Source organism: Pelobates fuscus, chromosome 5, assembly GCF_036172605.1.
Source record: "Pelobates fuscus isolate aPelFus1 chromosome 5, aPelFus1.pri, whole genome shotgun sequence".
Lineage (NCBI taxonomy): Eukaryota > Metazoa > Chordata > Amphibia > Anura > Pelobatidae > Pelobates > Pelobates fuscus.
In genome coordinates this window covers 43,119,321-43,147,050 of record NC_086321.1, presented here as the reverse complement: position 1 = coordinate 43,147,050, position 27,730 = coordinate 43,119,321, and the positions used below count along the sequence as shown (strand labels likewise).

At 41.3% G+C, this 27,730-nt stretch overlaps 1 protein-coding gene across 1 annotated transcript in view; it reads left to right on the top strand.

Annotated features, from left to right (window-relative positions):
* Positions 1-27,730, top strand: part of MCCC2 (methylcrotonyl-CoA carboxylase subunit 2) — a 60,074-nt gene that overhangs the window by 5,037 nt on the left and 27,307 nt on the right. The window contains exons 2-13 of the mRNA XM_063453779.1: positions 751-817; positions 4,857-4,941; positions 5,250-5,351; positions 6,085-6,212; positions 9,743-9,855; positions 10,473-10,586; positions 12,811-12,875; positions 14,621-14,720; positions 16,963-17,058; positions 18,149-18,221; positions 19,464-19,540; positions 24,187-24,253. Of these exons, the coding sequence (XP_063309849.1) occupies positions 751-817; positions 4,857-4,941; positions 5,250-5,351; positions 6,085-6,212; positions 9,743-9,855; positions 10,473-10,586; positions 12,811-12,875; positions 14,621-14,720; positions 16,963-17,058; positions 18,149-18,221; positions 19,464-19,540; positions 24,187-24,253 (1,087 nt within the window). The remainder of the gene's footprint in view (positions 1-750; positions 818-4,856; positions 4,942-5,249; positions 5,352-6,084; positions 6,213-9,742; positions 9,856-10,472; positions 10,587-12,810; positions 12,876-14,620; positions 14,721-16,962; positions 17,059-18,148; positions 18,222-19,463; positions 19,541-24,186; positions 24,254-27,730) is intronic.

Genomic DNA, 27,730 nt, shown 5'->3' with positions numbered 1-27,730 from the left:
GAAATCAATAACATAATTTACTAATTAAGGCATTCAAAATTGGCAAATGTTCCACTAGGCACCAACACTGTGTGTCTTTTGTATAGCAGCTACAAATCTGTGTGTTTTGTATAAAAGTTATACCTTGTCAAATCAAATAACGCTTTCGTAAGAATGGTGCGTGGAAGTCTGCACCTACAGTAGTTTTACAATGACCAGATTCTATTGAGATGTTCTCTGATGTTCACCAAAGAGGTGAATACATGCTATTGATTTTATTGAAGAAGCTGGTACTGCCATATTTATTTCTGAGATTTGAAGTCCCCATAGTTGTTTGCCTTTATGTGATGTTCCAAAGGAAGGATTGACGACCCCATTACTCCACTAGAATGTGTGTTTCATTGACGATCATTTCAAACACCTTGCCCAGCATAGCTCCATTTAGTTTATATGACGCAACTAGTGTGAGACTACAGCATTGTGCGGAAAGTCCTTTTTTCACTTTTAATGTAAACCATTTATCCCCTTCAGGGAAGACTGAGTCCCGGTACCTCCTCACACCATAGCAACTTAACTCTGATTAAGTTGTTATGGTGCCGTATTGTTTTTTCAAGGAAAGGGCTGGCAACCAAACTTTCATCATGGCCAGTTACATAGAACATTTTTTTTAATTCTCTTCTGAGCACCTGGGAGTTAGAGAGGTCATTATAACATTGTAAGGATTATTTTATTGACATAATTGTGCTATAATAAAGTAAATGTTTCCCGTAGGAAAGTTATGAGAACATGAAAGCTCTAGTAACAGAACTCAAGGAGAAAGCTGAAACAATACGTATGGGTGAGTATGGAAATGAAAATGTTGCCATTTATTGTGGATAGTAGTGTGTTTGATACATCAGGTGGAAAGTCTCATTCTTGCCTTGTCACGTGCAGAAAATGCTACATTGTGATACCTGCTTATTACTGGTCAATGGAATCTGTGACTCCTTGTAGGTGTAACTTCACTAAAAACTGAATTGTGAGTTGAAGGAGGAATTGCAAAGTTTAGGCTAAGACCATGATTTTGGAGAAGTTCTACAATCCGCCCTATTTTTTATTTTTTCTGTCTCAAACAATTCATGATTAAATTTGAAATTCACAAATTTGAATTTAAACTTGAAATAGTTAAGGGGGCGGAGCCTGGCGCTGAACCGGACCGGACGCCATCTCTCCCAGCTCCGTCGATCACACACACAATCTAGGCGATATCCTGGAGACTAGCCGCCATCCAACTACAAAACCGTAAGCTACAGCCTGGGGACACCACACCGAATCCCCAGATGCCCTTCCAATACTCCCCGAAGCATCTAAAGGCAAGACGCAGGACCGGGGCCTACCACATACCCGCCAACCGCGACCTCGAGTTTCTCTGGGGCGGAGTCCCCGCGGGAGACACAGCGGAGCGGTGGCCGACCCTTGCATCACCTGCTGACACGGCAATGGGGCGTAGAAATCAGAAGAGTACCCCCAGTAACGCTCCAGAACAGAGGGACATAGGAGCCATGCTTCAGCGGCACACCTCCTCCAAGATGGCGGCCGCGAAAGGCCCGACCTCACCAGAGGCTCCCCACACGGACGCATCTGCAACACTTCAGCTGCAGAACACAACAGAGGGCTCACAGCAACAGCCCACAGCAACAGCAGGTAACTCCGAACCTGCAACCAAACAGGACCTCAAAACCTCCTCACTGCAGACCTGCCTATCCTAAAATCATCCCTGCATCAACTAACAGGCAGAATGGAGGCAACAGAGGCAAATCTTAAGGAGCTAAGCCAAGACACCTCCAGCATGCAGGCATCTATACTCCAACTACAAACAGCCCAACAGGCCCTTACACTGCAGGTGGCGGCGCAGGAGGACAGGTACCGCCGCAACCACGTGAAAATACGGGGTATCCCGGCAACGGTCCCCCATGAGGAACTGCCACACTACGTCAGAAGGCTGCTGGCTTCAGTGCTGCCACCTGCTACCGCAAAAAAATAACCATCGCAGGGCTATATAGAATACCAACGTCTACCTTAACCACCGCCAAAACGCCCGGCGACGTCATACTCCGCTGCACACTACCTCAAGACAAGGGGCAAATAATGGCAGCGGTAAGAGACAAGACCCCACTGCTCTTTGAGGATTCGCAACTGTCCTTCTACCAGGACTTATCCAAGGCCACACTACAATGGCGAAAATCCCTGAACCCTGTCACCACCCGACTGCGGGCAGCAGGAGTGCCGTACAAGTGGGGAACACCACGATCCCTCCTTGTCTCGTACAAGGGGTCCACGCAACGGCTAACTACGGGGACTGATATCCCAGCATTCCTTGCAGCTCTAGACATGCAAGAGGCAACGGTAGCACCAACGGACTCAAATCGGGCTCATGGATGGGACCCATCCAGAGTGGTACCATTTGTCCCAAGAACTGTAGCCGACTGCCCACCCGATTCCTAATCTAGTCCAAATCTAACGGAGGGACTCACTGATCCGACAGCCCTAGGCTGCAAAATTGTAGAGATGTAAAGTTCTGCTTGTTTTTGGGTTACCTTCTTTGTTTTTCTCTTTTTTTTTTTTCTTCTTCTTTTTCCATGCCATAAGTCTATGTCCCTTGCGGTAGAATCACCCACTAGAGGACACAATACTCAGCCTGGGCCCACTGGGCATAAAGACACCAGGCTCACGACACTACACCCAAACACCCACGAAGCTGCGCCACCTATGACCCTAGTCCGGTTACATCTAGCCACACATGACCAATCATTGAAGCGCACACCCCCCCGCTACCCCCTTGGTTAGGGGCTAAGCCTCTCTTGAGAGGTCAACCATGCACAAAGGCAATCATCCCCCCCCATCCCACCCTGGGTAGGAGGGCAAAGCTTACACAACCGACACTTGAGTGCAGATATCGCTTGATCTACCTAAGATAGACATGTTATTACACCTCTTGTGATCATAACCCATGCTAATGTAACATGTTTTTGCTAACATCCTGTTCTGAGCGACATTATTTTAACATTATAAAATGTGCTGATAAGTTCCTTGTTCAAAATGTTAAGCTTGAAAAATATGCTCAGGGTATGCTTTTGGGGCTCCATGAGCTTGTTTGTTATCCACTCAAAGCACGATAAAAATAAAGAATTTAACTATTTCAAGTTTTTTTTTTTTTTTTTTAAACTGGACAAATTCTCCCAAGTCAGCCATTTGGCTACTTTTGGCCTGAAATTTGAAATATATTTGGAATACCCAACTATTTTCAATTTAGTGAACAGCCATGTTTGAATTCACTTTTGAGTTTCCTGAAATTTTCTGCTTGCTCCTTCCCCCTAAGAAAGCATTTCCTCAATGCTTACCTATGCGGTTTTCCTTGACGCTTGATGTCCTCATGTGTGAGGAAGTCCAGAGTCCATGGAGTCCGTGAAACTCTAGGAAGTGCCTCTTGTTCCTGTCTGGTAGACAGCCACTAGAGGCAATCTTGGTACTGCAATGTAAACATTGGAGTTTCTCTAAAACGTCAATATTTTACATTGCAGAATTAAGTGGGACAGGGACAGTGCACCCAAGCCACTTCAATGTACTGATGTGATCTGGGTGCCTATAGTGTACCTGAAGCCACCCATGTGGTGAAATGTTTGCCCTATATGGGTGATTTACTCTGCTTACTTGTAATCTAAAAAGTGCATCATTCAATCCACACTGCAAACAGTCAGGGACACCATAAATATATCACCACATGTCTGTCTGGAGGTCTTCATTTAATGCAGGCTGCTTTGCTTATAATATTCTAAAAATATGATATAAAATATATAGCTGCTTTATTTCATCCACAACCACACTGCAGATTGGCTCTTTTCTTTCTAATGTATACTGCTTTGCCCTGACAGGCAGTGTTAACATTGGCGGCAAATTTCAGTTTAGTTTGTCATAGTCTTTTGACTAAAAAGCCATTTTAGATTTAGTTGTATTTTAGTCATCTGAATTGTTTTAGTCGACTAAATCTCCAGTAGATTTTAGTCGACACAACTAAATTCTAATAGGTTTAGTTAAAACCTCTATCTGTCTCTTTTGCCCCTTCCCCAGCCCCTCTGTGTCTTTTTGATCCCCAGTTCCCCATGTGTCTTATTTCCTATCCTCACTCCCCCATGTTTCCAGTTTTGGAAGCAATTTTCAGTTTAGTTTTAGTCAGTCTTTTGACTAAAAAGCCATTTTAGTTTTAGTCGTATTTTAGTCATCTGAATTGTTTTACTTTTAGACTAGTTTTAGTCGACTAGATCTCAAAAAAACGTAGTCAACTAAAATCTTAATTAAAATTGTTAGTCGACAAAATGAACACTGCTGACAGGTTTTTTTTTTTTTTTTGTTTTTGTTTTTTTTTTTATATACTAAAGTCAGAATTCAAAGTGAACATCGGATTCAAGGTCAAGGCCAAAAGAGCCAAACTCGTAAAATTCTCTGCCATCTATGCTCTCAGTTTGGCGAACTCTGGCCTTAAATTTGAAATTTGCTTTGGTCAGTTGTTGAGCTGTGTCCACACAGAATTTTTTAGTAAAGCGAGATGACTTCATGGTGAATTTCAAATTTAAAGTGAAAATTGTCAAACTGAAAAAAACAACCAAAAAACAACCTATAAATCCGCTTTGCTTTCAGTTCAACTACTCTGGCCCTAAATTTCTAATTCACTTTGAATTCTCACTATAGTAAATAGCCTTGACGTTTTGACGGCAAGGACCGTCTTATGGGGCTGAATTTTGCACAAAAAAAAAACCTATCAAATGATTTACAGTTCTATTGGTGCCCAGGATATCGCTTTAATATCGGTCGTAAATATTTTGTATTTGTTGCCTTTACAGGTGGTGGGGAAAAAGCCAGAATACTTCATGAGTCTCGGGGGAAACTTTTACCCAGGGAAAGAATTGACAGACTCATAGATCCAGGGTAGGAATTACTAATTATAATTTTTTTTTTTTGATAAAGAATAGCTCAGTGAGCGAGATAAACCTTTACTGATTGCAGGTCAGATAAGATAACTAATAACCTGAAGTTCCAATTTAACTATATTATTAAATCTGTATATGTGCCTGTCTTGGGTATTTGGCTATTTCTCAGTATATTTGCTAATTTCTATAGTGTTAACAAACTGATATTCTTAGACCATGGATGGCTCATGGCTTGTATGGAAATAAGATCTCAAACGCAAAGCTTTGTTTTGGGTTTTTTTATGTTTATTTTTTTGTTTTTTTTAGATCTGCTTTCCTGGAATTTTCACAACTGGCCGGTTACCAGTTATATGGTAACGAGGACGTGCCAGCGGGAGGCATTATCACTGGAATAGGACGCATATCAGGGTAAGGAAATAGAAGAGAATTCTCTGAAATTAGTTGTGGTTTCTTGTTAGCCTTTTATAGGAGGTTTGGTGCGATTATAATGTGTTCGACTTCACAGCCCTGCCTACACTAAAGCATTTGATTGATTTTGCGTCTGTAGTTTCCTAGTGCACAGTTTAAAAAAAAAAAAGAAATCATTTTTTTAAATTTTTTTTTTTTAAAGTTAAGTACAGTAAGCCTGCCTTTATAGACACACCTCGCTATTTTAAAACACTTACTCCTTAACCAAATACACGCACACGTTCGTGAGCTGAGCTGCAAGAAGATACCCAGGCAGGCATGTGATAATATTTCTACCTGTCTGCCAGATCCCTTTCCTTATGTTGTTCTTTCACAGGTCTACTAACTGCTTCCATCGCCAGGTGTCTTGTGTGCACTGGGTAATGGAGAGGCTGTTTAGTAGACCCGTGTAAGAGGGATTTATATTGATTAATGGGATTTAACTGTCACTTCACTGGCATTGATACAAATCACAAGCTGAAATTTCTGTTATCCTGTGGCATCACCCGTCTGCCGGAATACCCTTCCGGTATCCTGGCCAGTGCATGCAGATGGCATTACCCATTATTTCTAATAAACATTGCTCTGTTTTTTTAATATCTTGCTAAGATCGCATGTTATCTACATTCCAATACCCATTATTATCCGTAGATGCATCGTGTTTCTTTTCATAGTGTGTCTTTATTTCCAACAGGATAGAATGTATAATTGTCGCCAACGATGCTACTGTGAAAGGTGGTACATATTTCCCTATCACTGTGAAGAAGCATCTTCGAGCACAAGAAATTGCTATGCAGAATCACCTACCTTGTGTTTACTTAGGTGAGATGCGGCATGTGATTGGATGTCGGATACACAAGGATTTGGGCCCTGCATTATGCAGTACTGGGACGTGTGCTATGAGAGCTGCAATATGCTGAGTGTATTCTTCTATAGAAATAATATTTAAATTCCTATCTATAATGAACACAGTTACAATTATAGACTCTGATTTACCAACGCTTTCTTTCTCACAATGCACATGTAGAGATTCTTAATTATTTTTATTTTTTTATTTTTTTTATTCTTTATTTTCATTGTGCATGAAATAACAATAGGCGAGCAGAGCCACAATAGCAGCTGCAGGCTTTTCATAACATTTTTACAAATTAAATTGTGGCAGATTAAACAGCACTTTTTTTTTTTTAAAGCAAACATGCAAATATCTAGCGTTATGACAATAGTAGATATATATAGATTCACTAAGCTATACAAGCCTATGAATTGTCAAGTTTAGTTACGTTTAAGATTATATTGAATGTTATATCATGTCTATAGCATTGCAATTCTGAGGATGGCAAACGTTAACACTTTTGATATGTTTACAACTGTGTAAATTCTCTTTTTAGTTAGGAATCAAAATGATTAAACAAGATTTACAAGAGATAATAGTAACCACTGAGAACCTCAAATCTTACAAGCAGAGAAAAGGAGATAGTCTCCACTGCACAGTGCTTCCTTAAATGTATTGCTAAGCTATTTGGTAAATACAGCCCACCTTGTTTCAAGAGAACCGTGGGTTAATCCCAGGGTTGCTTAGGCATTGTCTGGGGGTGGGAGGCTGATGCAATATGAGCAACATTATTGTACATGGGAATTTCTATGGTTGAGGACTGTGACTGCGCGGCACATATCAAATGTTTACAGAGTAAAAGAAAGTAAATTAAAAAAGAAAACACAGACTAAGATGAAACATGCTAATAAGGCATATCAATATGGAGCTGTACGCTGGCTATTAAACCTCTTCGCAGGGTAGGAGAGTCCATCGGTAGGTAGTTGGTCGGGGATGCTAGGAGTGGTAGTCCCAAAAAGTGCTGTCCGAGTGGGGGATGTGGAAAAAAGGCAAGTTACTCAGCCAATGCCCCCTCTCGCGGCCCATTCCTTCCATGTGCTAGAGGGTGCCGTTGGGGATTGCCATAGCGTGTCCCTGGGTGTCGTCAAGCCAGATCTCCGCATGGGTGGCAGCTTGTGGGGACAAACTCGCCGCTGGACAGGTCCCTTCATGGTTGAGGAGGCTGAGCGGGGTGAGAGATGGCTCCATTGCTTCGCACCGCTCGGGCACTTTGTTTGTTTCGGCTGTCTGGTCACTGAGCACCGGGCGTATACGGCATTTTCACTGTCAGCCGAGCGAGGTAAGGCAGTCTTCTGCTCCAGCTCCTGGTGTATACTATGGGCTGCCCCTGGGTGCCAGTAGCCATGGTGCTTCGGGTTTTCCCCTTTGAAGGGTAGTGAAGTGTCTTGCCTGGCTGCCGTTGCAGGTGGCAACGTGGTCTCCTTCTGCGCGGGCAATGCTTTGGGGCTGGGCCCCTAACCATCTTCTTAACGGGCAGACGGACACTTGGCACTGTTAGTGTGGGAGCCGCTGGTGTCGGAAGTCGTGCAGTTCGGCTAGCCATTCTGTTCCAGAATTGGTCACAGGTCGCGTCAAATCTGGCCTTGAAACGAGTGCTCCATTTCTGGCTCTCTAGATCTGCTTGGGAGTGTGGAGGCCCTGCTGCGGCAGCCATTTTGGGTACTTCGCTTAGTTGCATGCTTGTCGCTGAAGGTATGTGCTGTGGAGACAGGCTTACCCAGTGGGGACCGGGATAACCCCCACCGGTCCAGGGGGGGGGGGGGAGGGTACTGTAGGGCCCTGCTGTGGGCTGCAGAGCGAGGAGATCGGCCGCTCTCCCCCTTGCCAGCCATTCTGTAGGCCTCGGTCACTGTAGCTTGGGGTCTCGGGTGGGTAGGTCGTCGATTAGGGTGTCCAGAGATGCACCCCGAGAATCCCCGTTCAATTATGCCCCTTTAGAGTATGTTTGTGCCAGGTTTACGGGGTATTTTCCCCAAAATCAGGCATATATTGCAGGAGCTGAGATTTGGCACGTCCACTCTGCTTGGCAGCTAGGCTCCGCCCCCGAGATTCTTAATTATTTAAGCAATGGGGCAGTTGGGCATTAGCCACAGCCAGATTTCCCATTATGCAGAGTAGGCAACGGCCTACAATTACATGCCTGATGTGGGTAACCTACTCTGCCTGTTAAAAGTACCCCACCACCTCCTCCTGACTTGTGTCTGCTCTTTGCAGCCTGGCATCGCTATGATCTGTGCATGACCCGCCACCTCAGATTAAACACTGCAATCTGTGCATGGCTCTGCCCCCTCAGGTTAAACACTATCTGTGCATGGCCTTCCCTCTTAGACTGAACATGGCGGTTTGTGCATGGCTCTGCCCTCTTAGATTGAACACTGCGATCTGTGCATGGCCCCACCCTCTCAGATTGAACACTATCTGTGCATGGCCCTCCCCCTTAAACTTAACACAGCGATCTGTGAATGGCTCTGCCCCCTGAGACAGAGCAGTGTTCTGTGCATGGCTCTGCCCCCTGAGACAGAGCAGTGTTCTGTGCATGGCTCTGCCCCCTGAGACAGAGCAGTGTTCTGTGCATGGGCGCGCCCCACCTCGGACTGGACGAAGTGGTCTCCTGTAGGGAGAGGATTGGGGCCAGAATGGCCAACTTAGAAGTCACACACAAACTGTATACATACCCATGGCTACACATACTTCTACCCTCATGAACTACAGCACACTACGTACACTTCTACCACCCACAGCACATTTGCTGCTACACACAGACACACTATTACTCTGTATATATACACATACTACTACACATAACTACACATGCAGCTACACACTGTACTCTTATACATCTTGTACTGCATACATATTCACTCAGACATAACCACAGTGTTACACGTGCACACTCTGTGTGTGTGTGTGTACACAAACAAATGTTATCATATTTCAGCTGTCAAGTTTTTTTCTTTCTTTGTAGTATGGGTTGGGAGGAGGGGGGGACACAGGATGGGGACGCTTGTGAGTTCTGTAAATACAGATGCTCGTGTTCTGACCGCAGCATTAGCAGGTGCTAACAGTGTAATTCGAACAGTGTTACTAAATCATGAATTGTCTGGAATTTACCAGGGAATTGCAAGTAATGGCCCAAAATGACTGAGCTGGGAATATAGAAGTTTGTTATATTATAATTTTATTACTTTTTCTCTGAGTTGGCTATTGTACCTACAACTTTGCAGTTCCCGCATGAGTTCCCCACAAAATACGATTTAATTAAGAACTGTTTTGTAAACAGAATCTCACTGCATATTTAGGGATTTCTTTTTTCCAACTTTTGTGAAATATACCAGGCATATAAAATAAATAAATAATACATTGTTAGCATTTGCTTATTATAATCAGTCTGATTTCTTATTCCGTGTTTCTCTATTGTCTGGGAAGTATGTCCTGTAATCTATTGACTATTTTTTTACAGTGGATTCAGGAGGAGCAAATCTACCGCGTCAGGCTGATGTGTTTCCAGACAGAGACCATTTTGGCCGTATTTTTTACAACCAGGCCAGGATGTCTGCAAAGGGAATTTCTCAGGTATTGTTGATATATTTATACAGATTTCCCGTACCCCACACATATACCTACAGACAGTTGTAAACCTGAAATTCTTGCCCAAGACGGCAGATATAAGAAAGATAATCCAAAGCCAGCAATCTTTGATCGGTGCTGATGTATTTCTTTAGTTATAATGGCGATGTATCTCTAGGCTTGTTTGAGATTGGTAGTAAAGTAGAAGGATTGTATTCTTAAGTATTCCGGAATTGTGGTATCCAGTATTAACTGTAACACTTACCCTGGAAGTACGTTTTCTTTAAATAGTATATCTGTTCAGAGGCCAACTAATACAATGACAAAGTTCAATCTGAATCACTGGAAAACTGCATATCAGACAGTATGCTAGCAGCGGTTGGTTGGGACTGTCCTCAATCCCTTACAGAGACCAACACGTTTTAGTGGTCCTCCAAATGACAACAAACTGAAGATACACTGGCCACCATGGAGACTCAGCCATGATATAGGCAACTTGTAAACAAGTTAGTAAGCAGGTTTCTCTGTTTATGGTGAACAGTATAGTTTGGGTTAGATTTGTTTCAATTTTTTTTCCTTAACATATTCTCCTGTCACTTTTATTGCATTTGAACCAACTGCAGATTGCGGTGGTCATGGGATCTTGTACGGCTGGTGGAGCGTATGTACCAGCTTTGGCAGATGAAAGCATAATTGTAAAGAAGCAAGGAACCATTTTCCTAGGAGGGCCTCCACTGGTAAGTAAAACAAATGTGTGTAATGACTATGACTATTCACATTGTGAAGGGCATACATTCAAATCTGCGATGGATCGTAAGAGGCCACGAATAAAATGTGCTTACGCTGTTCTGTGAGTGGCTACAGATTAACAAGTGGTGTGATATTGTATTTTTTCAACAAAATATAAAAGGACCTATCTTAGAAATGTTGAAATGCCTCCTTGCGCAATGTTGAATTTACACCATTCACCCCTATTCTAATTGATTATATATATTTTTTTCAACAAAACATTTTCCTTGATCATATAAAGTAGCAAAAATACCGTCTTTATCTTCTTTGAGAATGACCGTAAAGCGCATTAAATTTAAATATCCTAGTATACTTTTCTGACTTTGTTTGAAGTTATAGGCGGTATGCCTGTGAATGCTACTTCCTAAAATTGCTATCACAATATAAAACGAAATGTGGGCCTACTGGAAGTATTTATATTTTATTGGTCATTGAATGCTGCCATTGAAATCTGTGCAAAGAATCCATGCGGTGCTTTCAGAGCACCCCTTCAATAGTTTTAATATTACCATGGCGTTTTACCTACAAATGTAATGTGTATGCTTCATGTATAGCAATCAAAATCAAATCCTTACATAGATGGAAAAAAATAACATTAATAATAAAGTACACCGATAATTTCTGCTTTGTTTCTCTGTTGAATGAAAAAGAAAATCTTTTCTCAAACATGATTGTTTTGTCTTTGAACAAAACTAACGTCTCTTGGGAAACATGTTGACACATATTCTTGGTGGTTTCTGCTTTCACTCACTGTATACCATAACCACCCTAATGAGCAAGTATTCCGCACAGAAAATCGAAAAAAAAAAAAACAGCAAAAAAAATCCATAGCTCTCTGTTGGGTGATAAATATGTCAGAAACACATTGATTTCATTTTATTTCTTCCTGGATTTGTTTTCAAGTGTTAATTAAGTCGAATTCTGTGTTCTGGCGTCTCTTATGTATTTTACATATGACAGAGCTCGGGGGGTATTTACAGGTCAATAGGTCCGTGTGGACATCGATTTGTGCATTGAGTTCAATTAAATGTGTGGAAAGGAGATTATTGATAGGGAGCTAATGGCCTCCCCAAGGAATCTGTCCCCCCTTTAACTCACTGAGATTACAGAGAGGTAATATCAATTAGAATAGGGGTGAATGGTGTAAATTAAACATTGCGCAAGGAGGCATTTCAACATTTCTAAGATAGGTCGTTTTATATCGAGTCTTCTGTTTTCTGTGAAATCGCCCTTTCTATATTCTAGATTTGTCGTGGCTGCTTATGATAAAAAGTTTGTTCTCTCAAGAACAATTCTTACAATGTGGACTGCAGGCTTGTGTCCTGACCTCGGTCCGCAACATAACTTTTTTTTTTTTGCTTTCTTTACCAACATTGTTATTTTATCTCCTGTTTTACGAACATTTTTCAATCAGAATTTGCACGTGGGGGGAAAATGGTGCCGGCATAAACTGTTTGAATAAAAATAAAGCAAACTAAAGGGAATCTGTGTAGAAAACATGGACATCCCGATTCTCCATTAGCAAGTTCTTTTTTTATTGATCGTATGATTCTGTGCAGTGTTACTGTCTGTCTGTACCAAGGGCGACCATGTTCATTGTTGTTGGAGGAATATGAATAATATAACCTTTATTCCATTATTTACATATACCAGATACACAACAGAATTCTGCAGCAACTAATCTCCTACTACTCCCAAGTACCATAATAACCTATATCTTGTTTTTTTTTCTCCTCTTAACTCATACCTATAGCTTTGCCGCACATATTACTGATGTCTAATACACTGAGGGAAAATGGTACATATCCTTTCTTCTCAATATATTTAAACCAACCAGACTCAAAATCATTTGCCCTATATTACAGACGATCTTCATTTCAGTAGTATTTCACTATTCTGTTTATTTATTGCAATTGCTAAATGGCTTTACAACAAAATATTTTGCTCAAACGCTCATCTGTGGGGTCGCATTGTGCTTTTTTACTTTTTTTAATTTTATTTTTTTTGAAGGTTCAAGGTAGACAAAGACTTGGGGTTAGTGACTGTGGTAGAATTCTTATTATTGAAGCCAGTAATTTTACAAAGAGTCTCATGGTTGCTTAATTGAAGGCAGATCTCTTCCTCAAAAGAGGTGTTTAAGGTCCATGTTCCTGAATATATTATGTATTGCAGGTGAAGGCAGCTACAGGAGAAGAGGTCTCCGCTGAAGAATTGGGTGGCGCAGATCTACACTGCAGGTGAGACACATTAACATTTATCGTCCGTTCAAACTGAACTGTCACCTGCAGTGGTGGCAGCTACACAGTTGCATTTCCTCTGATGTCCGGCCAACCTGAATGGGACATGTAGTTCTGAAATATCTGGGGCAGTAGTTTCCACTTCAGTCCCCTGGGAACACATAACGATCTAAGATGGCCGTTTATCTGCATTTAGTAGATGCCCAATTTTGACCTCATTTTCATCATTTTAGATTCAGTTATACAATAATTTAATATAATGAAAAAGAGTCCAATATATATATATATATATATATATATATATATATATATATATATATATATATATAAATATATTTTAAAGGAACTATAAAGCTGTATACCTAATGTTTTTGGGTCCCTAGTAACATAGGTCCCCCCACGTGTGAATAAAAATAATAAACATTTTTACTCCCCTTTTTCCAGAGGCGAGGCAAGGCTTCCTTTGTGCTACTTACCTCTCCTCCTTCCACAATATCATCGAAGAAGCATGGCATAGTCACCTCCGACCTGGTCCAGTTTAAGGGTCCTCATAGAGGAGCATTGGGGACTGATACACATAGGAAAACAGTGAATAAATGCTTTACTGACAGTCACTAGAGGTGCCTTTAACCCTGCAATATAAACAATAGTTTCAAAAAGCAAAAACACAGTTTTTTACATTGCAGGGTTAAAAGGACAGGGCCACTGCACCCAGACCACTTCATTGAGACAAAGTCGCTTGTGTAACTTTTATGGTCCTTTTAATATTCTGAAAACCTTATTTATCCAAAAATATTAAATAATCCAAAAATATCAAATCGAGACCTTTGCTTCCAACCATCTGTCAGGTTCCTATTCAAAGTAATGCAATCATTAGTCCCGTGAAGACTCATTCAAGATTTCTCTGCTTGTGAATGAGTTGACGTCACTGATAAATGACATTACCCATTATATGGAGAGCTAACTCTTTAGCAAGTCTAATGTAACCACATCATAAAAGTCCATATTTCATCTTCTTCTTCTCCAGTGTACGTAACCATCTAGGGCGTCTTCCTATTTTGAGCCACACGTTATTATATTATGCGTGTTACCATGCAGATCCCAGTAAATGCTATTTAAGATGTGTATGCTGCTGCCATTAAAATCACATTTTCTGTCTCTTGACGCTTACAGGTACAGATCGTTGTGCTTTTTTTGTGCATTTACGGACACCGTTCTAGCCTACTTTAGTAATAAAGGCAGATATTGTCTCTTCAAACTTGAGATGTGTAAATCCCTTCTTTCATCGATTTATAAAGAGAATTACCTGCATGAATTCTGATTACATCAATATGAAATAAAGTACTTTCGTCATGAGATTTTTGTTCTATTTTTATTTTTTTCTTTAAATTAAGTGATAGTGGATATGCAAGGATATTCTTTTCATGGCCATTATACTTACCACGGTTCAATCTATTATTCCATTTTACTCACAGTGAGACCACTTTATGTCACAGGTCATATTTATCTGCAACTCTTGTTTAGTATATGTTAATGACTTGTTAAATGAATATATTCAGAAAATGATCAGAGTTTACTCAACAAGCAGAGGTACAAAGGATACTACCACATATGTCAGATCTGACCTGCTTGACATTGCAGTTTTATGGCTCTGCTGTCTATATATGCAATGTGGGCTGTGAAATGTCGGGAAAAAACTAAAAGCTGTGTTTGTCTGACTTCTATCCTTTTTTGTATTCTATCAGGAAATCTGGCGTGACTGATCATTATGCCATAGATGACCATCATGCCCTTCATTTGGCACGAAAAGTAGTGAGAGATTTAAATTACACGAAGAAATTAGATGTAAGTTTTTCAGAATGCTTGTTAATATTGCATCTTGCAAATTGTTTCAAAATTTCTTTTAATTTACAGACTTGAAGCTGTGTAGTTTACCAACATTTGCACTGGTGATCAACAACGCTCTCATTGGTCTAATTAAAGAAAGACCCTTAAATGTCTGCGGCAACATCATTTTAATGTGATATGTATAAAATTTAATGTATCTGTACCTATCAATCTATCAGTCTATGTAGAGATTAAACTTTTTTTTTTTTTAACTTAATTTGCATCATGAGTGCAGATATTGCCAGTGTTAATGGGCCAGTCTAAACATCAAAACGACTTTAGTTTAATGAAGGTTTTTTGGTATAGATCATGCCCCTGCAGTCTCACTGCTTAATCCTCTGCCATTTAGGAGTTAAATCCCTTTGTTTATGCGGCCCTAGTCACAACTCCCTGCATGAAACATACAGTCTCCATGCACAATTACTGTAAAGATATCTAATGTTTAAACTAATGTTCCTTTATTGCACATTCTGTTTAATTTAGAATTTCTTATCCAATGCTCTGTTAATAGATTGCAGGAGCCTCTTCTGTGTAAATAACGCTTACTTTACAGAGTAGAAGATAAGAATTTCAAAGTAAACACACTGTGCTCTAAGTTCTGATTTGAAAATTAAACCATGTCTGTTTCCATGTTGGCTGAATAAATTTGGTGTTAAGAATATCTGTTTAAATATATCATAACTTCATATAGTTATAAACTAAACCAAGCTGTAAAGAAAAGAAAAAATAGAGCATTGTGACAAATGCCCCTTCCCACATACGTTTGCCACGGATTCCTGGAGGAGTGTGGAAGCCGGCCTTCTGCCCACCGACTATGGTCCAGGTCTGGGACACCGTTTAGAAGTTACCCTGCCCAGTCACCATTAGCAGCTTTCCCTGGGTGCCCAAGGTTCAGCACTTTCCCTTAATGCGAATGGAACCGAACGCTAGCTCCCTGGCGGCCGTTCGCATGAACCAAACTCACAAATAGTCCTCAGCGGTACTTAACCATGACCACTATGGAACTAAATTCGTCAGGAGGAGTTTGTTGGTTCCGTTCACCTCAGCAGGACTTAGCCGCAAATGTAATGGAAACTTGGTTTGTGGTTTTGAACCACTGTGAAATCTGCCAGGAGTGCGCATTTTGGAGGGAAGGTGCCTGAGACTAAGGGGAACAAACGCTACCTAAGAGCCTGACGGAGCACCCCGTATTGCGGCCGCAGGACCTCCTGAAGTTGACTGGCAAAAGCACCAAACGTCCTGGAACAATTTTGGGCATAGGACTACGTGTGCAGCCGGTCAGAACTTTAACACGGTGGCGTTTCCCCTACACTGCATGGATCTGAGCGCTATTCAGAGAACTTGGGCGCTCAGATCAGGGCTATTTGGGGGATGTATTATTTGTGGGGTTATTAAATATTTTTATAATGTTTTGGGGTATTTTTATGTTTTATATTTTTGTGTTTGGCTCTCTGTTCCTGGGAGATAATAAGCTTACCGGTCTTTAACACAATTATCTCCCAGGCCCAGAGATTCCTGAGAGGGGCTTGTGCTGAATACAATGGAGACCCCTGCTGGGGTCTGTGCATAAAAGGCCAAGTTTGGCTCATTAAAATCAGTTGTACACCCAGAACTATGTGTCGTGTAGTTACTGGGAGGGGAAGGGCTATAATTACTGCTCAGCACCTGGTTCCAGCTTGTGGAGGATTCGGTGGGGAAAGTCCTTGTAAGGACTAGAGCTCCCAGGACTGTGTGTCGTCCAGTCCCTGGGAGGGAATAGAGCTTGTCCTCTATCCTGTTCCAGGACAGAGAGGCTCCAGAAGAGGACCCTAGTCAAGCCACTGCAACTGGGCAGAAGCGCGGAGGTTTTCTCCTGTTCCAGCTAGAAAGCGATCCTTCTGCCCAGCCGGGGTACAGGGAGCTCCGCTACAAGTACAACATACAGAAAAGGGAGATGGGGTAAGGGTTGGGGTAAGAAGGGCATGGAGTAATTTATCCAGGGTACCTGAGGCACAGTCCCACCGTCGACAGGTTTACGGTGCAGGCTGCAGAGAGAACATGCTATACTAATGTTGAGGTGAGCAGTGTAAATTTTCACCATTCGTGACCTCTCCAATCAGTCCCTTAAACTCCACCAGGGAGGGTGGGAGAGGTTGTTTTAGCTCCCAAAACACTCTAGCAGATGGTTTGTACTCAGTACTTTTATTTGTGTTTAATCTAGGTAACTATAGAGAAGCCAGAGGAACCGATTTTTCCTGCTGATGAATTATATGGAATAGTTGGTACCAATTTAAAAAAGAACTTTGATGTCCGAGAGGTAAGTGTTTGGATATTTGTATTCCCCTACAATGCTTACATGTTGGTGTGTGCTGTGAGGTACATACATATTCTTTCACCTTAAATTAAAACCAGAACTATTAGAATACTATAGGAGTTCATTCCTCACCAATATTTCAAATAGTCAAATGTTAGGCAAAAGTAGTTAAACTGGATACATTCGCTAAGTCTTTGATATTTCATGTGAAGCAGAAGGTTTTTTTGTTTTTTTTTTGGTGGGGTTGGAGGGGGGGGGGGGTTGATACAGACATTAAAAGGATACTCTAGGCACAAATGCAATTTTATTGCATTTGATAGGTTTTGACTCCAATAATATTAGGTTTTTATGCATGCTCATATCTTTATAGATTTTGCACAATTAAAAATGTTTTGCAAAATGCTGCTCCATAAGTGTTTCTCCTTAGCCACACCCCTCATGCCAAAAAGACTTCTTTAAAAAATTTGACCAAAAAACAAACAAGAGTCCTGCGCATCCAGTATAGGTGTGCACACCCAGGTGCTGCCACAATTTATTTGAGGACAAAGTTGAAGCAGCAAACGTTTCGGGCAGCAGCCCTTTCTCAATGCTAATTTCGGATCTGAGCAGTTTCGAGTCTGAACAAGCATAAACACAACATTGCTGAAATGAATAGGGTAGAACACTGGTGTGATTGATTATGTATGCCTATTTTTGGCAATTAATGAAAAGACGGTCTACACTCTAGTCCAGGCATAGGCAACCTTCAGCACTCCAGATGTTTTGAACTACACCTCCCATGATGCTTTGTCAGCATTATGGGTGTAAGAGCATTATGGGGGATGTAGTCCACAACATCTGGAGTGCCAAAGGTTGCCCACCTCTGCTCTAGTGCATCTATGTTAAACTGAAAAACAAGTTAATGGAAAGGTATGCAGCCCAGAGTGCGTCAGACCTCTATAAACTATTGGGTATAGTATGGCTCAGATTAGGAAATCTACGGTGGTAGTGAGCATTTAAAGTAAGTGCCCCTTGTTAATGTCTTACTATATGAGTGCAGGAGAGGTGTACTTTTATTTTTATCTATTTATCTTATATACTAATTTTCCTTTAGGTCATTGCACGAATTGTGGATGGTAGCAGATTTGATGAGTTTAAGGCATTGTATGGCGATACGTTGGTAACAGGTACAGTAAATAGAACTATGACTTACAGCTGTAATCAAAATTATTCAACGGCCATTAAAAATCAGGTTTATTAATGAACAAAATCAAAAAGCAATTGAAATAGCTCAACACAACAAAGTGGTTTCCCAAATTGAACTGCAGGAAAGGGAAGCCGTAACCAATTACAAAATTACCTATAACTTGGAAAAAAAAATTCCCCATGTGATGCTTTTTAATTTTTTTTACATTTATATTAAAGATTTCACAATTTGCATTATAATCCAGTTCAGAGAACGGCAAGGCAAACATTTCAGATGAAGAGAAGAAATAGAAACATTGTTTCATTTTTATGCTTCTCTGTAAGCCTTCTCAAATGCTTACTTGTAGATGCAGAGGACAGAGCTTATAAGAATGATTGACAGGGACCCAAGATGGAGGCACCCAATGTCAGGATAAAGAGGCGTTTAATTTCTATGTTTAATTTTATTTTTCACATCTAATAATTACATATTTCTTAAAGGATAACAATAGGGTCAGGAACACAAACCTGTATTCCTGACGCTATCGGGTTAAAACCACCATCTAGCCCCCTTGGGCCCCTCATGCCTCCATAAATATAGCAAAATCTTACTGTATTTAAGCCAGCAGCTGTAACTCTGCATGTTGTTTGCCTCAAAAAAAAACAAGCAGTCTGCTGACATCAGCAGAAGTGGTAGCCTGATCCAATCACAGTGCTTCTCCATAGGATTGGCTGAGACTGACAAAGAGGCAGATAAGGGGCAGAGCCAGCATGATTCAAACACAGCCCTGGCCAATCAGCATCTCCTCATAGAGATGAATTGAATCAATGAATCTCTATGAGGAAAGTTCAGTGTCTGCATGCAGAGGGAGGAGATACTGAATGTTTGGATGCATTTTGGGCAGCCATGACCCAGGAATGATATCTAACAGCCATCTAAGGAGTGACCAGTAGAGTTATCACTAAGCTGTAATGTAAACACTGCATTTTCTCTGAAAAGACAGTGTTTATAGCAAAAAGCCTGAAGGTAATGATTCTACTCACCAGAACAAATTCAATAAACTGTAGTTGTTCTGGTGACTATAGTGTCCCTTTAAATATAGGCATAAGTAAGCATGATATTAAAAAGTGTTTGTTCTCCTTTAAAAACTGTTGCTAGTGCTGCTATATTTTAGTTAGCATTACATGTTTATTAATTATATCCTTATTGATCGCAGATTTTTTATTTATTTTTTGTAATTAAGGATTTTCACGAATATTTGGATATCCAGTTGGAATCATTGGAAACAACGGTGTTCTTTTCTCCGAATCAGCCAAAAAGGTAAATATGGGCAAACCTCACAATCCATTGTTTCTTGAGACGTTTTCTATCTGCTGGCAATCCATCATTTAAGCTTTTGGATTTCGGTGAGGCCTGGCTCATCATTCAAATCCAGGTTTTAAGACTTTAATTTAGCGTGTCTGTGTCGTATTGAGCTAGTTCTTAATGAAGAAATCCTTCCCTCCTAATTACTGTTTTTTTTAATCTGTTAGATTAGTCCGTGTTAATGAAAATGTCCAGTGAACGTTTTGTTGTTCGCCACAGCTTCAGGTACCTTACAACGAAGGCACCAGTTAATAGCTTAAATTATGAGGTAAACAGGCTCTTTCATTAAATCATAAAGGACAGGGGTTTCTACTAAATTGGAACTTTCATTTTTTGAGTTTTTCATAAAGATAGAATCTTCTTAGTCTTTTTGATTTTGGCATTTTTTTGTGGAAACTTCTCTGTGACATGGTTTCAGTTACGGGAATTTACCAGGGCCTAAAAAAACAGGCCAATAAGGATGGCTGCAATGAGAAAAGTATATCTGCCTTACCCCTCTTCCCCATCACCAATTGTGCTTTAAGCAGTGTAGGTATATATGGTTACCATTTAGCAAGGCTTGTTGTTTTATTTCTTACAAAGGGCCGTCTTTGCCTTCTGATTCGTTTTGTGATTTGAGTTTGTGAGAATTTTTACCTCAAAGTATTCTCTAACATGAGATTAGGATGAACTTTGGAAGAAAATGTAGAGAGAAAATGAAATGCTGAATTCATTGAGAACATTCCGTAGTGCACACTGGGTACTAGAGGGAACAAAAATCACACACGGTGAACCTTTGCATAGGGAATAAGACTTTTGATTAGGCCACCAGTCTAGGCTATTGGTCAGCAGTCCTACATATATGTATTTTTTTTTTAATTTTTTTCCAAATGCTTTTTTATCGAGAGTGTCGGACAGATAGAAATGCAAGGCGTACATTGAATATTAGTGAGTAATTTCTAATACAGACAGATAAGCAATCGTAAACAGCAGAGTATGTAAACAGACATTCTCTTTTCTGTGGAATCATAGCAAAACTAAACCTAATCATGTCTGCCAGTCCCTCCCAAGTGGCCCACACAGCCCAACTAAGAAAACCTCCATTTTAATGGTTATACAGTCTAAGTTCTCAGTTCAAACTCAGATTTGAATTGTGCTGTAGGATTACATAAACTTACACAGAAGCTAAAACAGTGATAACAAGGTTGTTCATATCATATTGTTGAGTAGATAGCCTAGCGCAATTTGTGGAAATAATATAGGGAAATCACCCCGAAAAACCCAAATAGTGATGCCAAGACTGGGGCTGACCAGTGCTGAAGAAATCAAGTTATCAAACTAGGTTGTGAGCCAAGGATAAAGAGTCCCCAATGGAGTCCTTCTGATAGTAATTGGATTAGAAAACTGCAAGATGGAAATAGAGCTATTCGTGGAAACAGAACCGTTCATAACTCCGTGGCTGCACTAGAGAATTCTATCATTGAGCAGCGAAGTGAAGGCCTTTCTGGCAGCAAACGGCCACACAAATATAGTGCAACAGCTGTGTTTGGATTTCCTTTAAGTTCTACGTATTGCTGTGGCAAATGACACAATTTGGAACGGAGAGCCAGAGATTCCAGATTGGCATTAAGGACCAAAAATGAGCCGAGCCACAGAAAACCGTGAACTACAACTCTTCTGCAATTGAAAAAAGCTCAGTTAGCTGGCTGCAGAGGTTTCTAAATCATTAAAGGTGTACTTGCTCACACTAAAATTCAAAATCAGAACCAATACCCCAATATCCTTTGCCAATAGCTAGCTGTGTCCATTCTCTCCTTTCTCCGCTCTCAAATACATTTTTATAAAAGTCAGGAATATCAAACATTGTAAATGAAACCAGAGACATGTACAATTGTCAGGAGGAATGAAGCAGATCTACAGCTACAGAACCAACTTGGCCACATTACAAAAGTGCACATTTCTATTCTATCATGAAACTTTGTACTAGGGCTCTTGCTTCCATTATTCCGAACCAGTTTTATTGGCGATATCATATACGGTGACGGCAAATGCTTCCTATACCTGTTTTTACCCTAAATTGCTAGATCACTTTAAATTGTCTCTTTAGATTTATAGAGATATTGATATAAATAGATATAGATTATCCTTAACCAAACTGTTTCCTATTTTAAATGGATTGGCTGTACACCCTAACCAACAAGGACATTTTAGTAAAAAAATTCTTCCTCACATGGAAATGGTATATTCCTAATCTAGATTCCTCCTATCACTCTAAAATAAGGGCAACATTTGAGTACACCACTTGGATCTCGGCCGAGGTGGCGGGTGGTGGGTCGGGATCCTTGGTATGTTCTATCCAATGCTGGTCACCCATAGCATTGCTTGTTGTTTCTTGAGGGTGGTGAGCGGGTATGTGAAGTGGACAGGGGATTGTATGTTGTTATCAACTTTGAAAGAGTTCAGCTTTATATACAGTATCAGGGTGATCATACATTGGTTTTGGAGTATAGAGTTTGCTCTTTTTTTGGAGTATTTTATTTTATTTTTTTAATATATATTAAAAAAGTGATATGAATGGTCAATGTTTTCTCTCGTTTTATGTTTTTTTTTTATGTTGACAGTCATTTGCTTTTGGTTGCTGGAAAAATCCCAACCCACCCCTCCCCCCACCCCGATTGCCATGGCATAAGTCTCAAGGGCTTTGAGACAAGTCGCATTGCAATCTGTCAAAGTGAATTCTCTGATTATAGGTAGCATGGGACAAGGCAACATACCAAATCCACTACTGTCAAGCACAGTCTCATCCACTCATTGCTATACTTTGCACAGCATCTCTAATGAACAGCTGCACCCAGCTGAAGGTCTTCTAATAGGTTTTATTTATTTTTTGTGCGTGCTTTTTTCATTTGCTTTATTTTCCATTTTGCTGCTGCTTTTTTTTATTTATTTTTTTTTTAATTACATTCCTCTGCCTCTTGCATTCTCTTTTGAGCACCTGAAAAATCAATTTTAGCCTTGTGTTAAATAAATATGAATAGCGGCAGATATGACCTGAATTTACAGGTTAGGGCTCGTCCATTTTTGATATATTTTTATTGCAGCAATGCATTATCATACAATTAACAAAACGCATATACTGTCACTTTGTAAGTGCAAACTATAGGTTAATTAGTGTAGATCCAACATATGACTCCTGAAGTGTAAATAGGGGTCTATGAAGGCAGGCTAGCGGTAAAACAGTTGCACAATGTTTTTTTTATTGAATCACACTAGATCAAATAAACTATAACCAATAAGCTGCAATACCACTGGGTACTATAAGTATGGAAAATAAAAAGGTCCCTGCACTGCTTTGTAAATGCATAGACTGACCAGTTTGTTAGGCCAAATCCACTTACCACCTCGCGCCCAAGCCTTGATGGAAACAGGTGCCTTATGTCCATTGATCCTCTTTCTAAACGGCAGGATCGCAAGCCAGCTGGAGCTCCAGAACACGGAGACCCTCTTGGTCGTATGGCGGCAGGATAGATACAGCTCCAAATGTGCACCCAGCCTAGAGAAGGGGCAGTGAGTTGGAGTGGCCTCTTGAGTCAACGGTGGATGAATAAGGGTGGGAGATCAGCAATGAATACATTGCTCAAAACATTCTTTCCAATTCTGGCTCTTTAGGCCTGTGTTTGTCAGGGACCAGGAACCAGACAGAGACAGAACTAGATGCAAAAACACCTTTATTAATAAATAACAAATAAAGAAATAACCAAAAGCAAAGTCCAGGAATCAAGCAGGGGTCAGTCACCAGAGCAGGTAGTCAGACGAGCCAGGATCAGGAGAACGGAGAGCAGCGGAGTCAGGAACAAAGCCAGAGTCAGGAACCAGGAACAAACAGGAAACACAGGAACAAGGAGACTTCTGGGGAACAGGAAACCACGCAAGGGCAAGGAGGTACCGGGGTTTGCTGCTTAAATAGGCTGCACTGATTAGCAGCAGGGCTGGTTACTACTATCAGGTGAGTAACCGTGTCAACAAAGTGAAGGAGCTGATAGTTAATATCAGCTGAAAACTCAGACACTGAAAAAGGAAGGGTTGCTGTTTAAAACAGCAAAGAAACCCTGACAGTGTTGCGGCCTCACCACGCGTTCTTCAAATCAAGTCCGCAACTGCAGAAATGTAGGTTTTCCCAGCAAGGACTGAGAGGGGCTTCAGGAGGTACACTGCATGCTGTGCGGCCTCCGCCTCACAAGGCCTCTTCAGTGCTAAGTTGACAGGCTGCTGTTCACTTTGAGATGCTTTTAGCAAGATTTTATGTAGTTTAAGGAGATTTTTAGCTTAAATATGCAGGAGCTGCAAGACTACACGTCGGGCTATTTTAGGAGTTAGGCCCTGCCTCGTGTCCGTTTTTTTAAAAAAACAAAAAAACTTTTTTTATGCATTATAAAGTAATTGCATTAAGAATGTATGCTTAAACATTGTCACCTTTTATAGAGTAGAATGCTAAGATCTGAATCAAAACTCTAGAAACTCTAGAAACTAGAGTGATGGCACCGTAGTATTTTTGCTGCTTGCTGCCAGTTTTTAATCTCCCTCCCTCCTTTTTTTTTTTTTTTTTTTTTTCTGTTTTCTAGGCGGCCCATTTCATTCAGCTGTGTTGTCAAAGGAATATACCCCTCCTCTTCTTACAAAACATTACCGGTAGGTTTTCCTTCAGAGAATGTTTAATACAAATGGATGTAAACTGCTGGGGGGGAAAACCCAGAGAGTAATTTGAAAAAGTCCTATTCCTGGGGATGGGTTTGAAACACTATATATGCACAAATGATTGGAGGAAGAAATTTAACCCCTTCCTGACCAAACACTGAAATTTTCCGTCAAGCTTGTGCTTGCTTTAAGGACCCTTGACGCAAAATTTCCGTCATTTACTAATGTTAACGCTAGATCACGGCGATCATGGGGTTAACGCTGTTGCTGGGTGCCTCTGTGTCACAGGCAGACCAACAACTGCCAATAGCGATGTCCCAGCACATGTGATCGCTGTGACAGCCAGTCACAGCGATTACAGTGCCGCAGGGATTTCCGATCCTCCCTCCGTGTGTGTGTGTGTGTGTGTGTGTGTGTGTGTGTGTGTGTGTGTGTAAGGAAGTGAAGAGAGATGTATTGGTGCTGCAACATTGTGTGCCATTTTTGGTTTAACTGTAGCTGTGTTATAAAAGTAATTGTATGACTTTTAAAATAGTTTTAACCCTACTTTGCCCTTTTGATCTTTAACTGTATTTAACTTAATTTTATTTAATTTGTTATTTTATTAATTTTCCGTTGATTCTTTAGTTAGCTGAACTTTGGTGGGAAATTAAGTGTTATGCTAGTTAGGGAGTAAAAGTTTGGGAAAGTTTTTAAAAAGTTACAGCTTCACAATGTCTAGAAGGTATTCTGCTGAGGAGGCCGATGATATTTTAGCGGACACCACATTGCCTCTGAGAGTCTTTGCCAGATACTGCAGGGCCATCTGTTGTAAGCGCCGAGTCCCCTGACATGGCGCTGGTAACTGGGAACCCCCAAATGATTTTACGCCTGACATCCCAGAGTTTACTGGCAGTCCTGGAATTCAGTTGGACCTGGCTAACAGTGCACTGGATTTCATGCAGCTATACTTGGGGGATGATATTTTAGGAGAGAGAGTCACCCAGACCAATCTTTATGCTGAGCATTATCTGACACTTAATGATCAGAGTCTCATCGCCAGAAAAGGGAGTTGGTACCTCATCAGTGTGCCAGAATTAAAAATATTCGGAGCACTGACTAAGCTAATGGGCATTATTAAAAAGCCCAGCATCATGATGTACTGGTCCAAAAATCCTGTATGCAACACCCCTGTTTACTCCCAGACCATGAATAGGTCCAGATACGAAGCGATACTTCGCTTTTTACACTTCAGTGTCAATTCAAAGTGCCCCCCAAGAAGTAATCCTCAGTACGATAACCTCTATAAGATTCGCCCCCGAATTTCCCACTTCAACAGGCAATTTGGCTCAATTTACACCCCACAAAAAATATTTGTATAGATGAGTCTTTGATGAAATACAAGGGCAGAATGGGGTTTAAGTAATATATCCCGGGCACAAGATCCAGTATTGGATAAAGTTATATAAACTTTGCGAAGGTGCGGTGGCTGTGTTGACAAAGGTAAAGACAGCCACTTGGATCCCCCAGGTTGCCCGGATATCATTGGGACTAGTGGGAAAATTGTATGTGATCTAATTATCCCACTGCTAAATGAGGGGTATCATTTATATTTAAATAACCACTACAACCGCATCCCTCTTCTTAGGATGCTTTATTGCTTTAAAACTGTGGCCTGCAGCACTATTCGAAAAACACAGAGGGGAAACAGCTGCTCTCTGCCAGGACAAACTGCTGGCTCTCAAATTTAAAGATAACATCCATGCATACTGAGCACACTCAGAGTCGCAGTTCGTGGCAGACCAGAAACTAGACTGGTGCCAGTCTGCATTAGGCAGTACAACAAGCATATGGGGGGAGTTGACCTGCCCGACCAACTGCTGCAGCCATATTTAATACCGAGAAAGACCAGGGCATGGTACCTAATGCCAATGGCAACACACAATGCCTTTATTCTATACAAAAAGGCAAATGCTGAAATTAAATCCACATTTCTGGATTTTCTGTTTCACCTGATTTCTGAGCTGCTCACAGAGTGCCACAGTGGGGAACCATCAGCCGGGCCTAGCAGCAGAAGGGTTGAGACAGGTCACTTCTGTTTCCGCATACCACACACCCCAGAAAAGGTGCTACCAGAGGGGCATAAGGACGGAAACTAGCTTTTACTACCCTAATTGCCCCCTCTCAGCCTTTGATATTGGCAACTGTTTCAAAGTTTTTCACACCCAGGTCGAATAAGTTGCAAATTGTTTATATATATATTTTTTTTATTTAGTTGTTCTTCTGAATTAAAAGTTGCTGTGTTATAAAAGTAATTTTATGACTTTTAAAATAGTTTTAACCCGGCGGAGCCTGGCTTCCAGGCTGCAAGGAAGTGCAGGATTAGAGCTCCTGAGCATCATGGCACGATTTGGGGCAAAAACCCCAATAAAACAGCATGTTCAACGCCAGGAAGGTGACAGCACAACCGGGGACACCCGGGCAAATCGATGGATACCAGCCGTTAACCAATTACTTACCGGGAACCGACACCAGCATCAAGAGGCCTACTCGAGGCCCTGACGGGGAGAGACGGACGCTCTCCTCGCGGGCGACTCGGCAGAGAGATCCTCCAAACCACTCACCACCTACCCCCCCTTCTGGACCGGCGGGGGTCATCCCGGTCCGCACGGTGGGTTCGGAGCCGCCAGCCACACCGAGAAGCGAGGTGGAGAAAGACCACTGTCGGCACCCAAGAGGCACCCCTAAGATGGCGGATAGTGACACGCCACCCGTGCCGAATCAACCCCAGCACACGCTGATCTACCAAGACACCGCACAGCGCCTGGAGCTAATATTCAGCCGCTTCTGGGCAAACCTTAGAGACCGCATGAGAGCAGCACAAACCGCTCAAAGTCCAGCACGGATGACAGGCGGGGGAGGCAGACAGCGGCGGGGAGAGGAGAGCATACACTTGGGCAAAGCGACAGGTGCCCCACACACTCCCAAACCACAGTGCCCACCCGGGTTGGAGGCCAAAAGGGCGAAGTCCCGGACGCAGGGCTGCCATCAGAAATTGTGGGGCCCCGAACACAGCTCAAGGTCTGGGCCCCTGTGTGCCTGCCTCCAAGCCCCGCCCACAGGAATACACACACACAGACACAAAAGGACACAGACACAGAAAGATACACATACACAGATACAGATACACACACACACACACACACACACACTCTGACAGACATACATACAAACTGACATACAGATATACAAACAGACATACATACATACATAATGGCATACATACACATACATACTGATATACATACATACAGATATACACACACACAGATCGATATATACATACACAGATACATACAGACATACTGACATACACACTCACAGACATACATGCATACTGACAGATATATACAGACATACACACACATACATACATACACACACACATACAAATATACACACAGACATACACACAGACATACATACACATAC